The 17,971-nt window shown below is 40.4% G+C and overlaps 1 protein-coding gene across 1 annotated transcript; it reads right to left on the reverse strand.

The window, feature by feature from the left end:
• Window positions 1-328: 328 nt before the first annotated feature.
• Window positions 329-11,288, reverse strand: NDUFV2 (NADH:ubiquinone oxidoreductase core subunit V2). The gene is made up of 8 exons (XM_086740631.1): window positions 11,130-11,288; window positions 10,211-10,276; window positions 6,507-6,569; window positions 6,303-6,419; window positions 4,707-4,875; window positions 2,344-2,453; window positions 1,388-1,464; window positions 329-483 (listed from the first exon to the last, which is right to left on the reverse strand). The coding sequence occupies exons 1-8, from the start codon at window positions 11,169-11,171 to the stop codon at window positions 390-392; spliced, it is 738 nt and encodes a 245-aa protein (XP_086596757.1). The 5' UTR covers window positions 11,172-11,288; the 3' UTR covers window positions 329-389.
• Between the last annotated feature and the right edge of the window lie 6,683 nt (window positions 11,289-17,971).

Raw genomic sequence — 17,971 nt, forward strand, 5'->3', positions numbered from 1 at the left:
AAGTAACATGATGAAGTTTTGTCAGATAATCTCCTTTCAGTTTGTTCCCTTCTGCATTTGCTGGACTTCTAATATAGTTAGTTTTGTTGCTTTTTCAAAGAACCTTAGAAAAAGTTGAAAGAATTTTCAATGACAGATCAAAAGATGCAACTTTCATCTCTCTCTGACCAAAAGTGGACTCTTTCAGCGAGTCACTTTACAGTCTACAGAATCACTTTTCTTATAATCTAAGACTATGCATTGCAATAATTAAAACCACCACAAGGTAGATATTCTAATTGCTGTTGCTTTCTTCATTTTTTAAACAAAGTATTAGAATGTACATAACTTTACTGAGATTAAAGTTACTTTATTATTTTCAGACAGTTCATCTTATATTACAAAAATCCTTAGAGGTCAGCTCGAACTCCAAAACCTGGTCCTTTGGGTGGTTCAGTAAGAGAAGTAAGGCCACCAGCTGGCTCACAAGAAAAACGTCCGCTCCTAAAAAATGAAAGCAGTTTTATTCATTTCTGGTATTGTTATAATCTCAGATACTGTTTAATCACTAGATAGGAGACAGTTACAAATCTAATTTAAGGCTGAAGTAATTTTTTTTTTCTTTCACTCTTTCTATCCATCCTTCAGAAGTGTGTGATGCTACTTTTAAATCAGAAGGATTCAAAATTGGAGTAGTGACTAGATATCTTGCATTTCAGTTACAAAACTAAGACCACTAAGTTTTTATGTATTTACAGGTTGGACAGAGAAAAGTTATGCTAATCCCAGTAATACCAAAGGTAGTATCCAATTGTATCAGTAATTTTTGTTAAAAATGTTTCCCCATGTTTGAAAACTATAGCTGTTTTAAGATCATTGTTCTTGTATTAAAAAAACAGAAGTAGTAGGAATAGGTAATAGTCTAATTCTTCCATTCACACATACATATGCGTAGTTGGGCTAACTAAGAAAAATGGGAAGTAACATAGATAAAAGTTCTAAACTTGCAATCTCTTTTTTTTTTTGTCAGAAATGAAAACAAACAAAAAAAACCACACCACCCCCCCCCCCCCCCCCCCGTTAACAGGCATGTGTTTATTTACATGATCTAGACAAAAAAAATCCTACAGGGTGGTATCATTTATGTATTGGGTACTAAGCCAAATCAGAATGTTTTCACATTTTATGATCTTCTAGTCAGTCGCCAAGAACATAAAAATTCAGTTCTTTCCAGTTCTTTTTGGTTTTGAACATACACAAAGTCACTGAATGCATGCTATTCTGTTCAGTAAATTAACTAATGCTTTTTTAGTGGTAGGTTGTGACTCAAATCACTGGAACAGGAATTTGGTTTCTCAAAAGGATCAGCCTTCAAGTAGGTGGCCAGTATTATACAAATATAGCATACCTTGGGCCAGGTTTGGGAACTTTGCCAGCCTTTAGCTCATCAATTATGTCTTCAATATCTTTAGGTGTCAAATCTTCCTAAAAAAACCAAAACAAAACACCACACAAAAAAGTCAGCAACTGTGGTAATTACAGCATTCAAAATTCATGAGAGTGGCTCTCTTAGGTGTGATCCTAATTTTGATCCTGTCCATTAAAACACATACTGGTTTAAAAGAACTAGGAAAATTAAAAAGCCTACTGCCATTTTCATGTTAAAATTTGTTTTACTTATAGTTACAGAAATTATGTCAAAAACTAACAGTGTTTAGGTGGGTCATCTATAAGATGGGTTTGTGTTTTCCGCTTCCTTGGTGTATTAGTGAGTGGAGCCCACCCACTTTGCACATGCCATTGCATATACTGCAAAATGGTGTCAGCTGTGAGTAAAAAAAAAAAAAAAAAATTGTGGGTACAGTTAAGAGAACAGTTCTTAAAAAAAATCAAACTGTGATAACAAAATATTTTAATAGTAAGTTTTTTTTAAAAAGCTGGATTCAGTCAATACATTAATTCCTTTGGTCTGTTGGCATCCAAGTGATGCCAATAATTCATAAGTCCTGAAGTTCAAAAATAGTGTTAAACCAGTCCATACTTTCCAACAGGTTGCTTTAAAGTGTTTTTAAAAGCTTATCAAATACCTATTTAAAAACTCCAGAGTTATAGGAAGACCACTATCACAAAAATGCATCACCCCACTTGTACAAATCAAGACAGTAACTGAAAGGAAAAATACAGCAGTACAGTGTGATACAGATGAAGTGTTCCAGGACAAGGCCTAGAAACTAGAAGATGCTCAAGGTTATAAATTGTCCCTGCCAATAGGAATTTGACCAGAACTTCTGAATGTGAAACAAGTGAAAATGCAGGTAACCCAGCAAAAAAGTTTAATCTTTTAAAAGGGAATGCAATACTTACATAGTAATTGTCATTTATTTGTACCATTGGTGCATTTACACAAGCGCCTAAACATTCCACTTCTATCAGCGTGAAGAGTTTATCAGGTGTTGTTTCCCCAACTTTTATACCTAAACCAATAAAGAATATTAGGTTCAGCAATGGTTATTGAACAAGATTAATAAAGCATGAGTCTTAAGTACTCCATAGTCTTTTCATTACTTGTATGTTGGCCCTAAAAACATTTGCATAGTTAAATCCTCTTAAATTAGTCAAAAATGTTTCCATTAAACAAAGATTCTAGTAAACTGTGAAGTCAGTCTTCAGATACATTTGAGACCTCATTTACATACATTTACAAAAATAACCATGAAATGACAATTTTAAGAAACAGAACAGCCCTACTTATGAACATACAATAGAATGGAAAAATAGGGAAAACATAGCTTTCATGTGCTGATATGAAATGCCTTAATGTACAGGATTGAGTACTGAATTCCCAAGTTAACCAATATCCAAGCATTAACATTGTTGGCTATAAATTCATAAACTTCCAAGTTTATACAGAAACACTTCCCGAACAACTCTATACACATACTTAGCTTCCGTGACACATTATTGTTCTCGTTACAGATACAGACCTTCCCCAGAGGGCAGGTTAGCCAAAATAACATCTCAGAGTCTGATCTCTACAAAATACTCCAAGGAAGGATGAATGCTGAAAAGGGGGAAAAAACTAACAAAAGTCTAAGTAAGGCCTGTGTCTCAGTACGAGCTACACAGCCATCCTTAATGCTTTGATTTCTCAAGCTAAGAGTTTCAGTTAAAATTAAGCTATCTTTGCAGTAATAAAGACAAATTTCATCTAAATATGCCTTTTCCAGATAACTGAACATAGGAAATGCAGTTGTTCTGCAGCTCTTATCACAGTGGTTCTTCAGAAATGTTAGCACAGATTGTGACTTCATTAAAGGGGAAGAGCTGTTCATTGCTGATCTTACTCACTCTTCTCCCCACAACCACCCAACAAGGAGGGAAAAAAATAAACCACCAAAAACCAACCCCCACACAAAACCCATGGGTTCTCCTTATATCTCATATGATGCAGCACTCTCAATTTACTTTCTCCATGGAGAATTTGTAAGTTATGTTAACGTCATGTTTGCCATCCAGAGGGACCTTGACAGGCTAGAGTGGCAGGCCTGTGAAAACTTCATGAAGTTCAAGGCCAAGTGCAAAGGTCAGCACAATCCCAGGCACAAATAGAAGCAAATGGATTGAGAGCAGGCCTGAGGCAAGGACTTGGGGGTATCAGTGGATGAAAAACTGGGTATGAGCCAGCAATGTGCGCTCACAGCCCTGAATGCCAACCGCATCCTGGGTTGCATCAAAAGCAGCGTGGCCAGCAGGTTGAGGGAGGTGATTCTGCTCCTCTGCTCTGCTCTCATGAGACCTGGGGTACTGTGTCCAGCTCTGAAGCCCCCAACATAAGAAGGACATGAACTTGTTTGAGCAAGTCCAGAGGAGGGCCACAAAGATGATCAGAGGGTTGCAGCACCTCTCCTGTGAGGACAGGCCGAGAGAGTTGGGGCTCTGGGGAGACTAAGGTCTTCCAGTACCTAAAAGGGGCTTATAAAAAAGATGGGAAGGGACTCTTTTATCAGAGAGCGTAGAGATGATAGAAAGAGGGGTAACAGTTTTAAACTGAAAGAGGGTAGATATAGCTTAGATATTAGGAAGAAATGCTTTATGGTGAAGGTGGTGAGACACTGGAACAGGTTGCCTAAAGAATGTGGATGCCCCATCCCTGGAAGTGTTCAAGGCCAGGCTGGATGGGGCTTTGAGCAACCTGATCTAGTGGAATGTGTCGCTGCGCAGGGCAGTGGGGTTGAAACTAGATGATCCTTAAGGTTCCTTCCAACCCAAATTATTCTATGATTCTATCCCCTTACTTAAGTGAAAAAAAAAAACCAAAAAAAAACCACCAAAAAAAACCCCTTCACTTTCTTATGGCATATAGCTTAAAAATATTATTTTTCATATAAAATGTGCCATAGCATTCAGAATCCTTTCATATATGGGATAGGGCTTAATTTCTCAGTCCAAGAGTTATATTAGAATAATGCATTTCCTGGCTAATTGCCTTTAACACCACTTTAAGACCACTAAATGGCACTCCAGACAATGGCCTTTTCTGCTCTACTGTACTTAAATCTTAAAAAATAACAAATACCAACTCTGAAATTCGAAGTGTTTAATGCCTCTTAGCCAGTGATTTCGCTCTGTATTTTCAATACAGTTGCTCTGTCCCTACCATATAAAAAAATTACTGCAGTATCATTAAACAAAGGTTAAAAAATATGAAGTATATTACAAAATTTTACCAAGTTTCTTCTTAATGGCTTCTAAAATACTATCAGAGTCTCGCAGCATGCAAGGCGTGGTAGTGCAGACCTGAATATGGTATTTCCCAACAGGTTTGCGATTATACATTGTATAGAAGGTTGCTACTTCATACACCCTCATGGGAGGCATTTCTAAAATTTCAGCAACCTGCAACAAGGGGAAAACAGACACTATATTGAACTCTCACAGGGCATCAGTAAAGGCACTTAACAAACCATTGCAATAAAGTCACCTGTCCTCCATCTGCAGTAATGGATAAATAAGAGGGAGGGGATGGGTATTGTAGCACAGCTGTACAGAAGTGCCAAGAAAAGACACCGGAGTTACTCTGACTAGTCACTCTGCTCAAGCACAAAATCCACTAAGCCACAGATTAGCGCAGTGAGGAGCTCACGTGAATTCCCCTCCAGCATCTAGCATCACATACAACCTAGATGTGAGGAGTCAGCTGGGTTCCAGGTTTCATTGTCACCTCCAGCTCACACTGCACTTCTGCTCTTTTGCTGTATGAATGAACAAACTTGTACGCATCTGCCCACACAGGCCCTTTGGTAAGGGAATACTTACAGGTTGGTACTAGGCTCACCTAATTCAGATACATCTGTCTCGGGTTCTGTGACACTCCAGGGCTGGCCTTAGAAAGGCCGTGGCTACATCTGCAGATCGGCATCAGAGCCAATAAATAGGGAGTGAAGCACAATGTCCATGGAGCCGGTTCTGGTGTAAGTATCCCTGACCTCATTAACCTTTAACTCCAGCAAACTGCTCGGGTTGAGAACTGACTGTTTTCAAGAGGTTTTTTTTTATGTTCCAGTCTTTATAGCAAGCAAATAACAATTCACAGAAAATATTTCTTCACTTAAAAATCTCAAGATCATTTTAAATGTAGTATCAATCCAAAACTTAAGAGTAAATAAACAAAAATACTTTTCCCATTCAGTGTTAACAGAGATTTGAGGCTCTATGCTACACTGTAGAAACAGCAGCAGACGTAAGTTGCCCTTTTCTAAATGTGCACTTAACTCCTTCAGTAATTTCTGTAATGCTCACAATGCTCACTTAGCATATCTTGATTGAATTTAAAACTTTAGAACTGATGGTATGCCAGATTGTAACACAAAACAGGATAATATTTATTCATATGAATATAAACCAGAATTTTTATTTATTGGTATTTGATTACTGTCATGCAGCCTATCACTTTAGAGAGCGTAGTTGTTTTCTTGCTTATCTTCAAACAATTTTAATAAATAATTTGACAAGTCTTCCGGGCACTTGCTGCAAGGCACTATAAAACACTAGTGACATACACTGCCCCAACACTACTTTGCAGAAGTCTTTACAGGCCTAGAGATTAAGTACAATTCTGGCAATGTGCGTAGTGCCACTGATATGAAGAGAAAAACCCCACCACTCTTATTCTACAGAGCCTGGAGTTCCCTGTGTTAGTCTTCCCTTAGGGAATCCTCACAATTCTTTGCCACATGTACGCTTTGATAAGTAAATGCTAATATTCTAGGAAGATATTAAAAAAAGGTAAAATTATGCTTGAAAAATAATTAAGTACTAAATACCTTGTTCATAGCTGATATGGGCAACCATCCATGCTGCCTTTGGGCCAAATCTAGTACGGCCATGACAGCTGCAGACTTGTGTCCCCCTGGGTAGTTGTCTATGATTGCTTCTATTCGCTTTTTAAAAGGAAAGAGCGGGAAAAAAAAAGAATATCAGTACTGATCTAAAGACAAAGTCTGTGTATTTAACATTTGTCTGCATACCTTTTGGTTTTCAGGTGTGAACTCAAATGGAGTATCTGGATTATTTTCAGGACTATCTCTGTGCTTCAGGAAAAGAAAGAAAACATGTAAAAATTAGGGTTGTCAGGAAATTATTCATGACAGAATTACTGTTGTAAAATATTTCTTATTAGGATAGTTACAGTTGAGTTGCTTGAATAAAACTGATGTATTTCAGATAAAAATTGCACAGTACTCAAGCTTGGATAGAGACTCCATAACCTCCATAGGCAACCTGTGCCAGTGCTCAGTCACTCTCAGAGTAAAAAAGTGTTTCCTGCTGTTCAGAGGGAGCCTCCTGTGTTTCAGGTTGTGCCCATTCCCCCTGCTCCTGTCACTGGGCACCACTGAAAAGAGCCTGGCTCCATCCTCTTTGCACCCTCCCTTCAGGTATTCCAAGACATTGATAAGATTCCCCCTCTTACAGCCTTCTCTTCTCTCACAGTCCCAGCTCACTCAGCCTTTCCTCGTACAAGGGATGCTCACAAGAAGTAACCAATACATTAAGGCTTCCTCCATACAAAAAGTACAAACAATTATGTCCGTACCAACTACAGCAATTTGTTGAAAAGCAAGGTCAAACTCTACCCACACATTTTTTCCAATTCCCTTCTCATGCTCCCCTATTTCCTGAAGTCTTACACAGTATGTTTTCATTCCATGCATAGCCTGCGTGTATCACGTTTGTACGGCAGCATTCAGCTTGACCTGCTTAAAGTGTGAACAACTGCACCGTGAAGGCCTACCCAAGCCATACCATCCCCACAGATGATGGTACTCTCCCATGGAAGGTACTAAGGCTGCTCAATGTTCATCTCATTCTTTTTACTACATCAGCCTGCGCCATTTTATTATTCTTTTCCAGTGATCTAATCATCTGTCTTCCTTGACACAGAGAATTATTAAAGAATGCTGAAAAATTACAATAGAATAACAAGAATAATCTAGCTTTCATGTATACTACAAAAATGTTGGCCTGAACCTGACCTATGCCCTGTGGTAAACACCAGTCCGAAACACTGTAAACCAAAATGAAAACTGTGTGCTCTGCAGAGGAAAAGATGTTAAGAGCAACAACCTCTTAAGAGTCCATATCAAATCAGCAATTAAAGGAAACTTACTACTTCTGCTCCAAGGGGAAAAGTGCCCTACACTGACTATTCCAGTAGAACCTAAGATATAAAACCCTCAAATTAAGAACAGTGGAAGTGCTCTCAGACCCAAGTATTTCACTGGCCATCTTCACAAGTAACTAGAACTATAATACAGCAATTTTCTAACCTTCTGTACTGAACCCCTGTGCAGCCCTAAGTCAAAAGCTCAAATCACGGCAGTTGATGTGTTAAGGAATAACACATATATTGAAAACCACAAAGCAGAAGAGTTCAGTTTTAGCTGTTAAGGAGGCTAAATACAGGTAAAAGTCAAAGGTAGATAAGGTATGCTAAAAAAAAAAAAAAAAAGGAACTATTGTAAATAAAAGTATCTTTGAAATCAGGCTTTCCCTAGCCATCAGAAATATGATGATTTGGAGCAGCTCTCTTACATTACTATGGGCAAACAATTTACCTATTTTTAAACTTGATACACTCTTTCTGGAAGTGTGATCTAGCTGCCTGTGATGGCACCAGACAGTTTAATGGTTGAGAAAGTTTCTTCTCGGGTGTTTCAGATTAAAAATGATTTTCAATAGAGTTTTCTTACTTCTGTATGTTTCTAATAACATGTAAGGAAAAAACTTGCATGAAAAAAGTTTGCAAAGGGATACAAGGGCATGCAAATCAGCACTGCCTTTTAATACTAGATATTAAGACAACCAGGTCCCCTGCCAGTGTGTCCCTGCTGTTACACAAGGAATAGGCTGTATGCATTTCCCTTCCTCACATACAGGTTTCCCATAGGGGAAGTGCAACAAGAAGCACCAATATGCTTTGCAAAACAAAACCAAGACACTTGTGTGTAAACTGACATACAAAGAGAACCACCACAACAGGTTGGAGTTACTCCCAGGTAAGCCTACTATTCCTTCACCAGTAGTTTTTAACAAGCTTTGGCACTTCATCTGCTTGCAACATTCCAGAAAAATAAGACATTTTTTAATGCTGCTTTTTTCCCCTAAAGAAATCTGGGGAAAAAAAATGTCCCATTTTCTGACTGTATACAAACATCTAGTGTTGATTAAAATAATGCCTTCAGCTCAACTCAACAGGAAGAGTTTCCCTTTAAATTTGCTGTGTTAAATAACATGAAACTTGCACTAAAGGTTTTTCATTATAGTTTGGGCAAACATGCAGACACAACAATATCCAACTATCTTCTTCTCATAGCCTTTTACTTCATAGAAGAACAAATATTACCCAATTAAGAAGAAAAAAAAAATAAATCTCCACACAAATAATTTCCTATGCTTTGCTAGCAAAAATTCTGTTGTGAAATAAAAATAAAAGGAGTGAATGATGTTATTAAATAAAACAGCTGGAAATCACAAGCAGCTAACTAAAACACACTTTTTCATTTCTACTTCCCTTTCTCTAGTCTCAGGCTCCTCCCTCCAGCAAATAATTTAAGTAGTTACATAAATCCTGAAAAATGCCTGGAGAATTTACAAAGCTATCTAGCTTCATATGCCAGACACCAACAACCACTAGGGTGCCAAAGACACCTTTTGCCTGTCTTCACCAACCTCAAACTACATGTGAAGTTCCCTAAGTTTTCAGCCTACACCGTTTCCTCTGATCCCTGAATACCAGCTCTCACTCCATAAATCATCAGTGCCTGCTCAGGTTTCCCAAAAAGTATAAGTGTGTACTATAATCCCATTAACTTCATCTTATGAGAAAAACTGTAGAGAGAGCTATAGAAAGGCAACAACAACAACAGCAACAAAATCTGTCCAAAAATGTTGAGCACCTGTTTTCAAGAAAGTGGTGAATTCTCAAGTAAAGTGCTGATTTCTGCTAAATGTTGGAAAAATGCCAAATTACTCAGCTGTTAAACTGCAGACTAAATAAAGCTCTGAATGGAGCAAAATGGGACAGAATACACCTCTCAGATGCCTCAGGTTCTCTTCAGAGGTAGACAGACAATACATCTGCTTTATATATTTACATTTGAAGGCTTTTTTTTTTGCAATTGCTATTTATACATATTATGATAATGCCTAATGGCCTCAATTATGAATCATTATGCAACATGGTATATGACATACAATATGAACAAGAACTGCACTTTTCTACTACTAGTGAACAGAGCTAGACCTGGACCTAAGGGTAATTCTACAGCAAATTTTAGAAAGCAAGAAATTACATCTGGAAGAAGTATTATAAGCTTCAATTACAAAATCAATTAACTTCAATATAAAAAGAAAGCAAAACTGTTTTATAATGAAATAAGCTTAAACGAAGTCTCATCTGCAATCACACACAAATGCTGCTAATATCACCATTACTATTAATAAACAAGAGTTTTCACTATATAGGAAACACAAGGTCAAAAACTAAAATAAGACCTTTTGATATTTCATCACTACTCCAATGAAAAGTTCTACTGAAAAACATCTTTCTTTGTAAATTCCAGCAGGCTTCTGTAGCAAGTTCTGTCCATCAGAATCTTTTAGGTAGATTAAAAAAGCATATACCAAACTCTTCTTACACATCTCCTTTCTGGTAAGGTCAAAAATTACTTACCACAAATAAGGCTCCTCCACTGGAATTACACACTGCTGTTCTATGTAAGTATCGGATTTGTCTTACCTACAAAAGAAATAAAGTAGATAGTATTAATAATTTACATAACTGCTGGAGACTGCTTTCAGAACCAGCTTGATTTCTACACTAATTGTATAACATTAATTCTAATGTCATCACTTACAATTTGAATTAAGTCAAGAGAAGAATATTAAGGGCTCTTCTGCATTATTAGGAAAGCACATCTCTTAACTCATCTTGACCATTTCAGACTGTACTGGCTCTGGCTAAGAGAGAGTTAATTTTCCCCTTAGCAGCCCTCAGTGCCGTGCTTTGTATTGGTAACTAGAAAGCAGCTGATAACACGCCAGTGTTTTGGCTGCTGCTAAGCAGTGCTCCCACAGCACCAAGGCTGCCTCTCCAACATTCCCCCCTCACCAGCAGGCTGGGGGTGGGTAAGATCTGGGACAGCTGACCCAAACTGACCAAGGGAATATTGACTGAAAAACAAACTAAGAGGCTTCCTTCCAAAGGTTAGTCTTACGAACACTGGCAAGTCAGAAATATTACTTCCACTTGGGAAGCTTACCAATAATCTACGATAAGCACCAAGCTGTTACCGCTGGAGCCTTTTTCATTTGCTGCCGGCAGCGCAGCCCTAGAGCCGGCCAGGCAACTTCGGCAGGCCCCGAGCGCGAACCAGACACCCGGCGGGGACGCCCTTCCATCGGCTGCACCCACCCTTCTTCCCCGAGGCCGTGCCCCGCCGCCCGCTCCCGCTGCCTGCCCACGGCGAGGGCAGCAGCCCCGTCCCCGCCGCGGCCCCCTTCCTCCTCTCCCGCGGCCTGCTCCAGCAGAGCGGCTGCCCGACCCCAGCCGGCGGAGACAGACGCCCGTGACACAGCGGCCTCCCCCTTACCGAGCTTGCGGCCGCAGCCCGAAGGGGAGCACACAGGAACATGGCGGCGCCGGCAACAGAAACAGCGACCCCCGCGCCCCCACTTCCCTTCCTTCTCCTTGAGGCCTACGCTCGCCCTCCGCTCAGCGGCAAGGAGACGCGCTCCGCGCATGCGCCGGCGACGCCCGGCTGCGCGCGCGCGCGCGCGGGCCCGCGCCCGCCAGCCGGGCCGCCTGCCCGGGCGGGAGCGCGCAGCCTGTGGTCGCGTGCCGGCCGTTAGCGGGCGGCGGTTTGCCCGTTCCCTTGTGGCCGCGTAGCCAAAATTAGGTGACTGGGTCGCCGGTCGCTTTACTCGGGGAGCAGGTATCGTGATTGCCGGCTTTGGAAGGAGGAGTTACCCGGACTGTCCCTCCTGCAGGTGCTGACAATTCCTGTCCTATCGGGCGTGGAAGGTTTGTGTCCAATAACGGAAGCAAACCGCAGGATCTGTATGAGAATATTCTGTGAATTTTAACCTTCTGTGACATACATCAGCGTGAAAAAACAAATCCCTTTGGAATCAAGGATCTGTAATAAATAGGGGGAAATTGCAGAAACTGGTAAGGTGGTTTTGGTCCTTCATTTTGCTCCTCTCTATCCAGTTTTGTTGATTGGCATATTTAGTGTCTGAACTGCTTGCATCTATGTTTTGACCTCCCTTGATCAGAAAAAAAAAAACAAGACTAAACATTTTATTATCTTCTTGGCCTTTGACAAACAGTCTCATTATACAGTACAATTCAGTCAATACAGTACAAATACCGTGACTGAAGAAAATCTAAGTAACAAGCTCTTCCTTGGATGCAACAGGTTGTCAGAAACATCAGCCACAGGTCGATCCTTGTGCAGACCGTTCACGTCTTCCAATTAAGAATGTAAATGTATTTTTTCACTGTAAAATAAATCCACATTTTTCAAATAACAGCTAAGAAGGAAGTTTTTCATACCCATGAGTACTCAGCATTGCAGATTTGCAAAGCATCTGCTGATCTTCCAACATCTCTTACCATGCCCTTCTTCCCTCTCAGGAGGAATCTCCCATGCACTCCCCACCCTCTCGACACTGGAACAAGTTGCCCAAAGAAGTTGTGGATGCCCCATCCATGGAAACATTCAAGGCCAGTTTGGATGAGGTTCTGAGCAACCTGATCTGGTTGGAGATGTCCCTGCTTCTTGCAGGGGGGTTGGACTAGGTGACCTTTAAAGGTCCCTTCCAACTCTAACCATTCTGTGATTCTATGATGCTATCTACCCTGGCTTTCAGTGCAGCCTTGCTAAATTCATGCACTGTATAGTGAAAATCTATCCACATATATTTTACTTTTGCAAAAATTGTAGTGATCTGCTAGTTGACACTATGAGTATCAAGTACTTTCAGTACACATTTGATAAAACAAAAATTCAAATTTCCTTACAGTGCTTTCCTTCATCCAAGGTGTTAACTTATTTTTCATCTACTTATTTCTGTTCAAAGGCCCTTTTTTACTTCATATAAACATTCAAAAAAGCAGGATTAACTACACCAGAGCAAATTTTTTTTTTTTAAGATTTCATGGCTACATTATGGGTTTGTACTGTCGTTCCTGTGCAGAAAAAAATCATAAACATTCTGTTGTATACTGTAAAATATATATAAGTTAGCCCAATATGCATTTTTCACTTGGAATTCATAAATGTGTTACAAGGAAAAAGCATTTGGAAGCATTTGTAGTTTAAACTCAGTCTACTTACAATAGATTACAGTAGTAAAAAAGTAAACTGGAAACAGCGTGGCCTTGAATGGGGGTCCAGTATCTCCAGTGATCAGCAGACATGCCCGTTGCTCTGTGCATTCTGCCTTCTGCATGCACTGAACTGACGTGCCAACGTCCTGCCCACGCACTGCAAAGCAGATGCATACAGCTGTTCAAACCGCCAGTGATTCCTAAAAGAGTCTTTTATGGACTGCAATGAGTTCAGACAACTCCCTTTTCAGTGTAACCCATCAACAAAGGAAGGTGCATTAAGGAGAACAAGGCTCCCTGTGTTTACTCCTTTGATACGGGTCTGGAAATGCTGCACGTGATGTACTTGTCTCTGTCTCTCCAATAAGACAAGTGTGCAAGGACAGGTGAGAAACGGCCAGACTACCTCTTTCTGTAACCTCACACCCCGTCCCCAGCAGCCTCACAAGCCCTAATTGCATGGGCTAGTCAGGGAGAGATGGAGAATACTATTGTTTCCTGCAAACATAGGCTAGCGAATTATTCTTGCAATCAAATAATTAGTTACTGTGTCATTGGATATCTCTATTAGCATGCATTATTCCAAATAATTGCTTTCAGGCTTTTGTTTTAAATGGAAGCATGCTAGCGATATTTAATGACTATTACATTAGTCTCCATCTTGAAATACAAAAATAAACAAACCAGCTTTCATTTGTCTTCGGTCCATTATTCATGCACAGGCATTTGCTGTTTATTTTCTGACATTCAAAAGTAGTACTTCCGGCCATAGCAGTACAAGTAATATTAACCATACTTGAGAACATTCAATTTTAATTATTTTATGATACATCCTCTAGCATTAAGTAATATTTATAGTAAGTAATTTGCAGTGTAGCAACTGTGAATGCTAGCAAGTCCTTTGAAGAGGTTCTTCTGAAAACAGGTCATCTGGAGAGAATATAAATACTATTGAATGGTATCACAGCCTTCTTTTCACATTAAATCACCTTGAATCAGGTCTGCTGTCAACTATTTTAAAAAATAAAAAGAAGAGGAAAAGAAAAAAATAAAAAGAAAAAGCTGTTAAGATCTTTCTGAAAGGTCAGCATTATACATTAGTACGTTCATACTGAACCAGTACAGTGATCTGTTTTAGCAAGTGTGAAAACACAAGGGGCAAACAGAAGAGATTGTGTTAATTAAGGCCTAAAAAAACCAAAACCTTCTCAGTTGCAATCTTCACATTGCAATACTGTGCAAAAAAAATGGCTTATATAGGCAGGAGTGTGTCAGATGGAAAAATGTCACTATGCTTGTGATATATTAGATTTAATTAATCAATAATCATAGAATCATAGAATGGTTAGAGTTGGAAGGGACCTTCAAAGGTCATCTAGTCCAACCCCCCTGCAAGGAGCAAGGACATCCCTGACTAGATCAGGTTGCTCAGAGCCTCATCCAGCCTGGCCTTGAACGTTTCCAGGGATGGGGCCTCCACCACCTTTCTGGGCAACCTGTTCCAGTGTTCTATAACTCGCATCGTAAAAAAAATTTTCCTAATTTCTAATCTAAATCTACCCCCCTCTATTTTAAAACCATTACCTCTCGTCCTATTGCAACAGGCCCTACTAAACAGCCTTTCCCCATCTTTCTTGTAGGCCCCCTTGAGGTACTGGAAGACCGTTATCAGGTCTCCCCGGAGCCTCCTCTTCTCCAGGCTGAACAGCCCCAACTCTCTCAGCCTGTCCTCATAGGAAAGGTGCTCCAGCCATCTTATTGTCTTTGTGGCCCTCCTCTGGACTTTCTCCAGCTGGTCCATGTCCTTCTTATGTTGGGGGCTCCAGAACTGGACACAGTCCTCCAGGTGGGGTCTCACCAGGGCAGAGTAGAGGGGGAGAATCACCTCCCTCGACCTGCTGGCTACGCTCCTCTTGATGCAGCCCAGGATGCGGTTGGCCTTCTGGGCCGTGAGGCCGCATTGCCTGCTCATGTTAAGCTTCTCATCCACCAGCACTCCCAAGTCCTTCTCCTCAGGGCTGCTCTCAATCCATTCCCCACCCAGCCTGTATTTGTGCCTGGGATTGCCATGACCCAGGTGCAGGACCTCGCACTTGGCCTGGTTGAACTTCATGAGGTTGGCACAGGCCCACCTCTCCAGCCTGTCAAGGTCTCTCTGGATGGCATCCCTCCCTTCCAGCATGTTGACAGCACCACACAGCTTGGTGTCATTGGCAAACTTGCTGAGGGTGCACTCTATCCCACTGTCCATGTCACCGACAAAGATGTTGAACAGGGCTGGGCCCAACACAGACCCCTGAGGGACGCCACTCATGACTGGTCTCCACTTGGACATCGAGCTGTTGACCACCACTCTCTGAGTGCGGCCATCCAGCCAATTCCTTATCCACCGAGTGGTCTGTCCATCAAACCCATGTCTCTCTAGTTTAGAGAGAAGGATGTCGTGCGGGACAGTGTCAAAAGCTTTGCACAAGTCCAGGTAGATTATATCTGTTGCTCAATAAGGTAAATGTACTATAGAGCAGAATTAGTGTAAGGTATGATCAGACACCCATTTCTGTAAGCAAAGTAGAGACAAAACAGGCAATGAACCGCCTGCTCGTTTAACACACTCACCTGAGAACTGTAAATATTAGAATGGGTATTTATTAGCATCGTAGAAGGAGCTCTTCCAAGGAAAGATAACTGTATGGGTAATATTGAGGTTGTACATGGAGCCACTTCTGCAGGACGTTTTTCTTCAGAGAAGTAACTGCAGAAGAACAGAGACTGGAAAGAAAACAAGAAGGCACATAGAACATGGAGAAAACCCCCAACACAGATGCTTAGCCACAGCGTTGAATAACAATTAAGAACCAAACTGGAAGTGAACACCAGGGAATACTGTTGTAGGGGGAGGCTGACTGGGATGCTAATAATCCTTTCAGTGTCCCGGAGAAATCTGGAAGCTTATTGCAGCGTTATAGCATCTGAAAAGATACTTCTAAAGAAGCAGCATGATGCTGCCACAGGTAACTGGCCATATCTTCTGTGCTGGTGGCAAGTGGTATGTCTCCACTGAAGGAGGGAGAACTGTATTGATTTTCCTCATCCAAGGACCAGACCCACTGGTTTGTGAGATACGAGCTTTCACAGCCCATTGTACACAACAAATATATTTCAGTTATTTTGTTGATGATCACTTTGCCTCCATGGCTTGAGTACTAGCAATGATAAATTTGCATGCCTGTTCTGTAGTTTGCTTGAAGCAAATGGTAGTAGTACCAGTAAATGATGGAGAAAGACAATGAAAATAGGCTCAAGCAGTATTGTGTACCTAATGCAGATAAAATGCTTCTAACCTTGGCATCCTTTGTGCAACACCCACTGAATGAATAAGAAGTTTTGCATTAGCTGTGGAGATATGAAAAATATTGATACATGGTTTACCAAGTTATTTTATCTTATGTCATGAAGTTTGATAAATATTTAAATATAATGTAATCTGTGCTTAAATTCGAATATGACTTCATGGCATTCCTTCCTGATATAGTCTGTTCTGTATGCAGATGGTATTACAGATTTGCAACACATGATATGTTTTTTTCTTTACAATGTACTTCTTTCATGACATACTGCACTTTATTCAACATACCTACACATTGCTTATGTTCCTAGATGTTGCTTCAGTATTACTGAGGTCTAATGACAGCAATATGAAATATTCTTTCACTGATAGAATAAGGGATGATGAAAAACATCTCAATGGTGTTTACTATTTGCACAAAGGCATTGTACAATTTTATAAGTCCCTTGATTAGATTTGTACTTTCTACAAATGCAGTTGCTTCAATATGCTGTACCAGTTTAAAATTCACCTTTATATGGAAGGACATTTCATGTCGTGTACAAAAGTGGAAATGCACTTAAAGTTTAGAAAGAATCTTAATTTAAACTGTCCTTTATTTCTACTACTCATGTTATTTAGAAATATGTAACAATAACTGAAATGTGCCCATATGGGTAGATATTTGTGCTGGGAATTAAATAATCACAGTTGGTGTATAATTAAGACTTTGCTATTCAAAGATGAAGACCTCTTTTAGAATGTGATTAGGAATTATTATGTTTATGTTACAGATAGGAAAATGTGAAGCGAATGTGTGCTGACCACCAGTCAGTCAGAAGAAACCACTGAGAGGGAAAAGAACACAAGTCCACTGATCTATAACCTGGCATCCTGTTCCCCTAGTCTGAGAGAAATTCAGTTCCCAGTGATCAGGCATTCATAATTCCTGGTTTGCAGCATGGGGAGGGCACTAGGAACAAATTCTTCTCAATTAAACTGTTAATAGAGAGGGATGAGGAGCTAAATGCATTCACACACTTAGCATTAGACAGTTAAATGCCCAGGTTAGGAACGTGCACTCCTCCTGTAGTTAACTGTCTCTCTCCTGACTATGTACAGAGCCTGTAGAGCTGCTTTCCTAAGTTAGTCTCCCAGCTCAGGTACCAAAAGCTGTAAGGAGGAACAGCTTCCAAATAGTCTACGCAATTTAATTTCACTTCTTACATTGCTTCTGCATTCAGGCTAAATATTAATGTAAGCTTAAGAATGTTTTGATGTGTAAATAAACTGCTGTAAGAGACACTACTTCTCTCTTCAACAAGGCTATGAAAGGCTGATGTGACTTCCAATGGCATCTCCTGAGTTTCCCATGTTAATCATCCGTGAAGTTCAAACACCATTCAAAAAAGGGATCAGCCTCTTTTTGCAGCAGCTTTGAACTTTCTTTATTCAAAAGGGCAGCTAGAACTATAATTAGGCACAGCTATTCTTCGTTATTTCGCTCATTTATTATTTATGTCTTCCTCCCACAGTGCCTGTGAACCTCACATCTGCTGGCAGAGATGGGAGTCTGAATGTTGCTCAACTTGCTTTCACAAGCTCCGAGTAACACAGCAGTCCCTGTGGCATGGCTGGGCTTCAGGGTGCCCACCAAATGCAACCAGTGATATTGCAGCCTCTAACATCCCAAGCGAAAAAAAAAATTACCTTTGCACTCTCTCCACCTTTCAGGCAAACAAACAGAGATGAACTCCCCCGTACACGGTTACTGC

This window comes from Chlamydotis macqueenii, chromosome 2 (genome assembly GCF_036417535.1).
Source record: "Chlamydotis macqueenii isolate bChlMac1 chromosome 2, bChlMac1.mat, whole genome shotgun sequence".
Lineage (NCBI taxonomy): Eukaryota > Metazoa > Chordata > Aves > Otidiformes > Otididae > Chlamydotis > Chlamydotis macqueenii.

What these genes read in the sequence shown, in the direction of transcription:
- NDUFV2 (XM_086740631.1), bottom strand. Translation starts at nt 11,171, where the DNA reads ATGTTCCTGTGTGCTCCCCTTCGGGCTGCGGCCGCAAGCTCG. An exon ending in GGGCTGCGGCCGCAAGCTCG is followed by an intron (nt 10,277 to 11,129) that starts GTAAGGGGGAGG and finishes TTTCTTTTGTAG; the next exon opens with GTAAGACAAATCCGATACTT. An exon ending in AGCCATTAAGAAGAAACTTG is followed by an intron (nt 2,454 to 4,706) that starts GTAAAATTTTGT and finishes TTATTGGTTTAG; the next exon opens with GTATAAAAGTTGGGGAAACA.